We start from the raw sequence: 5808 nt of genomic DNA on the forward strand, positions 1-5808 counted from the left end.
ACATGCTGGCTGGAGTCAGAGACTGTCACAGACTAGGGTGACAGGGAGCCACACAATGCTCATCTGAACTCAGATGCCTAAAACCCTCATTTCACAAATAGAGAAGCAATTATTCTTTCCTTCTCAAGAGTAAATTACACTGTAATGATGATGACCCTGACACCACCCTTTTAGGCAGGAACTTGGTGGCTACAGCCCTTTTTCAGCACATAGGAGAGCTGAATTTAGTGTCTGCCATGGGCTTGTGAGATTGAAACCTCTGTCACTTGCTGTGAGAGTGCCTTAGCCATCTGCTTATAGGCTGTTTTAGGTGCAAGCACCCTACACCTGACATTATGCAGAAATGAATGCAAGATTCATGGGGCCAGAGAAAAAGGTGTGTGATACTATAGCCCTGTGATTGCGTACGTGAGTTATAATGAGAATAGGGTTTTGCTCCTAGTGCTGCATTTTACATAAGCAGCCATTACAACATGGACCACAACGTAAGACATCCTTTTCTGCCCTAATCACCGGGCTACTGAGTTATACTCCATCTTGCTCCCTCTCTCTAGCCACAACACCCTGGGGTCCTTTTAAGGGTGATGTGGGACAACATATAATGTCATAGATGCAAACTCGATTCACAAGATAAACCCAGAGAATCAAACAGAAATCCATAGCTGTGGTTTATCTGAGTTCTTTGCAACAGAAAAACTGCTCTATTATTTTTCTGTAGTGACAAAAGAGCTGGCATTTTCTGAGAGATGCCGTGTTTCTACCCAGGGATATCTCAAGTCTAAAAAAGTTGAGAACCATTGCTCTATCCCAATGAATCTTAAATACCTTTGTTCACAGTGGCACAGCTCTAAATGGAAGGTAAGTGGGCACCTTCTCCAGAATAGCCTGTTATCAGATAATTGGGGCACGCTCTTGGCAGCCATGGGTTGTGTCTTCAAATCATCTCAGGCAGAGAAAGAAATTAAACACAGATTTCTCACTGCCTGGGTAAGTACTCTGCCCACTAGCTCTAGTGGGCAGAGTAGGTAAGCATCCAGAGTAGCTGCTGCCCATTAGACTAGGTAAAAAGGCAGCAGCTCCTCCTCTGGCCGTACTCTAAAACAAAAGGATGACCTTTGTCCAACCTTACAAAGAAAGATCACGGGCATCCATTCTTCAAAGATATTTCAGGGCTGTGGGTATCAAGGGGTGTTTCTACACATGGTCTGGGAGGAGGTAGAGCTTTAATTAGAGTGGCTCCAAGAGCTGCTCTAATTAAAGTACCCAGTGCATCACATGCATCAGCTTCCCTGTGCTGAAAAATGGTGGCAGGGGTGCTTTAGATAAAGCTTGTCAAATGAGCTTTAGTTAAAATGCCCCCACCACCATTTTTCAGTGTGGGGACAGTGATACATGCAACATTGGAGTCTACTGGAGCACGGTAATTACCATGCTCCAGCAGATTCGATTAATCGATTACCATGTTCCAGCAGACTTGATTAATCAAGTCTGCTCCATCACACTGTAATTCCAGATGCATGTGTATAGACACCCAAGGGTACTATGTAATCAGAGATTCCTCAACAGGGTATCTAAGAGGCAAGAGTAAAGACCCTGTGTTCAGTGTTTGTTGCCTGGCTAGGTCTAGATATCTACTGTCTAGATACCACTGTAACTACAGGCAGCTCTACCTCGGTGCTTTGGATTCTGCTTCCTGTGCACTGTTTAAGAAGCCTGGGCAAATTACACAGGCTTCTGGATTCCACTCTAGAGGCCAGATGCCTAAAAGCTGGTGATGCTGTACCCAGATTCTGGATGCTTATGGTGGTTATGAGATCTAGCCCTTAGTCTCTTTTCAGTGCCTCAGTTTTCCATCTGTAATTTGGTGATAATACATACCGCTGGAAGGTATGGTGGGAAAAGTATAGTAAATATTCTGAGGTCTTTGGATAGTATGATCATGTGGCCAGATAAATACAAGAGAAATTAAGAGTACTGTGCTCAGCTACTGGACTTCTTTTCTGAATAACACAGACCAAACTCCTAAGGATATGTTTAGTATCATTTATGATGGTATTTATTATAGTCAATGTTTCTGTTAGAATTTACCTTTATTTTGTTTGTCATGAGACTCTGTGAGGAACCGAGTGATGCGATCTGAAGGAATAGCAAAGGAAATTCCGGCAGTCACCTTTAGAGTGTTTATTCCAATCACCTCGCCATCCTGTGGATAGAAGAGAGCTAATGACATTGTTCCTAATGGATGTAAAAAATAATCCATTTCCCTAAATTGTAATGCCACAGATTTACTTTTCAAGAAAGTAAATACAGATCACTTTATGGCAACCAGTCATTCTCTGAAGAAGTAGAATGCTCCTTTTGGGGAAGATAGTGTCTCTTCTTATCATAGATTTCAAGGGTGCTAAGAAAGATACCCCAAATAATTCTTCCCTTGATATCAATATGTTGCTCTTGTCTCTAGTGGCAATTATTCAGACATTATTACCTAAATTCTACCTGCAAAGAATGCACACTCATATTCAAACAGCAAATTTATGTTCCAAACACACCAGATACATGCCTCTCTGCATAGCATTTGGGCGCCCAGTTACCTGACTTGCATTGGAAAGGGGAATTTTTCTAGGCATATGGGGCATGTATGTGTTTCTATTACAGGAAAATATGTGTGTGCCACTATTTGACAATTGAGGTGTTAGTCATTTTGCTTGAAAATGTGCCACTTCCATTATAAAAGATGTGGAGAGACAGTCCTCCTTCACTGAGAACACAAAATACACTGTCACTTCAAATCTACTCTCTTAAGAAAAAAAGAAGGAAAGCAACCACACTTACCAAGTTAACAAGAGGTCCTCCAGAGTTCCCGTACTATAAAAATAAATAATTAAAAAAAAAAAAATCAGAAAATGTTACACTGGTATTCTCCTTCAGGAAGTGAAAATTGTGTGAATGAATGTTTATTTCTTAGCATTAGAAGCAAGTGAGATGCTCCCTAGGCGGCACCAAAGGACATAATGCACAGCATGGAAAGGCTTCAATTAAACAGCCCGGTCCTGCAAAGAAATCTAGGCAAGTGAGCCCTTATGACAAGTTCACTGCAGAAGTGGGTCCTAGGTTGGGATTAAGATTAGGGAGAGTATTTAAGAGCATCTCTGACGTATAGAAACATATTTTTCCTTATTGCTTTACAGCTTTAAATGCAAGTAATCAATGGTTGCATCTACACAAGGTGTTTTATAGTGCATTAGACTAATCTAATGTGCAGTAAAGGATCACTATCTACACATGCACAGTAATTATTATGCAGTATATTAGTCTAATGTGCCATTTTCTAGTACTTATAGATACAGGTACTAGAAAAACAGCACATTAATTAATGCACCATATCACACATGTAGACACAAACCAGGAGCAAATTGCTCATAGTCAGCCTAGGCAGCAGGGGGCTACAGGGGATAGGGAGAACTGTCCCAGCTCAGCAGGACACTGCCTGCCAGCCAACCACATGGAGATCAGGAGGGGGCAGGGAGGCAGCTCCAGTCGGGTCCCAGTCTCCATGTGGCTGGGAGGTAGTTGTCCACCCAGCCAGAACAGCTCCCCCCACCCTGCTCAGGGCCAGGGTGATCTCCCCCAGCTGGGACGGAGCTGCCCACTAAGCTGGGACAGCTTCACCCCACCCTCTAGAGTTCTGGACTAAGCCCCCATGCCTGCTGCTAGGCCAGGGCGCAAACCTGGGGGAGCCTGGAGCTCCCCCTGGATGTCACTGTGGGGCAGAGCAGGGCAGGAGCAGCCCTGGACTGGGTTGCTCCTGTGGGGCTTCATTTGCTCCTGGGGAGCACATGTAGACATGTGCTGAGGAGCACTTTAAAAAGCTTGAATTTTCTGCACAGAAAATTCAGGCATAATAATTCCATATATACATGCACCCAATGCATAGAAAATTACAGTAAAAGCTCTGTTATCCTGGGAATAGGGGATGCCAGATAAAATATGCCAGTTAATTGAGCTGCCCCTGCTGTCCTGTGGGGCCGTGGGGGCTCAGAGAAACTGGAAGTGCCACAGTGGGCACTTCCAGTTTCACTTTTCCTTACAAGCTAGCATGCCGGTTAACAGATCATGCCGGCTTGTAAGGTACCGGTTACCAGAGAGTTTACTGTATTATATTTCAATTAGATACTGATAAGCAGGTAATGCTTTGCACACAGAGCATTTGTCAGGAAATACTAGGGATGTCTAGGAGGTGTCTGGGCATTAAAGATTACACTGACATTTTAAAATCAGTAGTATTGGGTACCGTAGGATAGGGTACCATTGGTCGGTTTTACCTTTCATCTGAGGACCACAAATAACTCTGCAAGTGTTAATTAAGCTTTACAACATATCTCTGCGAGGGACATTTGTGACATCTAGGGATTGCTTTACTAACCATCTCTTGAGTAAAATAAGGCAGCTATTTTGATTAAATAGCTTTGAATCTACTCAGTATCTGAAGATCTCCAAAGAAAGAAAAAAGCAATAACATGGAAGCAAAAGGTATAGGGATCTCCTGAACATCTACATGTTGGATCAATAAATATGTTTTTGAATCAGCCAACTTTTCTGGTCAGCCTATCAAGGAGCCAAAAGCAGCAGCCTCCCACTCAAACGAAATAAATATTAAGTGATGGAAGGCAGAAGTTTGAGCCATCTAAGCAGTTAACATTTTGATTACAGCAGGCAAACTGCTATCTGGTCTCAGAAAAAAATGTAAAATGACACTGGCGTATTAAAATCTGCTTCAGTCTTCACAGCTATATTGATTCCTACTTCATGCTAAATCATTACTGTCTTGATGGGAAAAGATTGCCATACACAACCAAACAGCCCTGTTTAGGAGCTGACTGCCCAACCCTTTTCTCCCCTCTCTCTCTTCCTGCCTCATCTCCTCTATCCCACATTGTCTCCCAAGGCAGCTGCACATTCCTGCTGGGAAGTCTTGGCCGAGGAGCAGAAAAGCAACAGACCAGAACAGTCCTCAGACTCCTCCCTTCCTCAGGAGGGAATGAGAGAAAATGAAGCAAGCTATGCCTGCATCCATCTTTGTATCCCACAGTCTCATCTGTTAGAACAAATATCCCTAAATGGATTTTTTTCCATTGATTTTCCTCCTTTAGTCTTGTATTAAGTGATACTTTTTTCAGAGCAGTCAGGACGTTTTGGTGTGGAGGACTGTGCTTAAATTTGAAGTCAAGAAGCTCTTATCTAATCCTGTTCTCTGCCCCCAAACAATTCACTTAGGGTAAAATCTTCAAAAGTACCTGAGTGATTAGAACACTAATTGCAATAAGTCTTTAGCACTTGATCTCCTAAATCAGTTAGGTGCTTTGAACATGTTATATGTATGCCATGCTCGTACAAGACACTACAGACTTTCTACGGAAGATTAAAATCATAGACCACCTTCCCAGCAACACCCTCCTAGCCACCATGGATGTTACCAGCCTATATACCAACATCCCACACCAGGATGGCATCCCAGCCTGCCTTACATATCTACAGGAACAAGATTACAACTTAGAATACAGACCCAAAGACATTACTGACTTTATACAGTTCATCCTCACACACAACAATTTCACTTTTAATAACCAACACTTCCTCCAGATGATAGGAACAGCTATAGGCATCAAAATGGCCCCACAATATGCCAACCTTTTTATGAGCCACCTGGAAGAAGATTTCCTCAAGAACTGCACCACCAAACCCTTGCTATACTTAAGATATATTGATGACATCTTCATCATTTGGACTGAAAACCTACAATCTCTGATT

At 42.7% G+C, this 5808-nt stretch overlaps 1 protein-coding gene across 2 annotated transcripts in view; it reads right to left on the reverse strand.

Annotated features, from left to right (window-relative positions):
• Positions 1–5808, reverse strand: part of HTRA3 (HtrA serine peptidase 3) — a 58004-nt gene that overhangs the window by 17106 nt on the left and 35090 nt on the right. For both annotated transcript variants that reach the window (XM_019526415.1, XM_019526416.1), the window contains exons 5-6: positions 2833–2865; positions 2089–2203 (exon numbers count right to left, since the gene is read on the reverse strand). In XM_019526415.1, the coding sequence (XP_019381960.1) occupies positions 2089–2203; positions 2833–2865 (148 nt within the window). The remainder of the gene's footprint in view (positions 1–2088; positions 2204–2832; positions 2866–5808) is intronic.

This window comes from Gavialis gangeticus, unplaced genomic scaffold (assembly GCF_001723915.1).
Source record: "Gavialis gangeticus isolate Ggan-Ray unplaced genomic scaffold, GavGan_comp1, whole genome shotgun sequence".
Taxonomy (NCBI): Eukaryota; Metazoa; Chordata; order Crocodylia; family Gavialidae; genus Gavialis; species Gavialis gangeticus.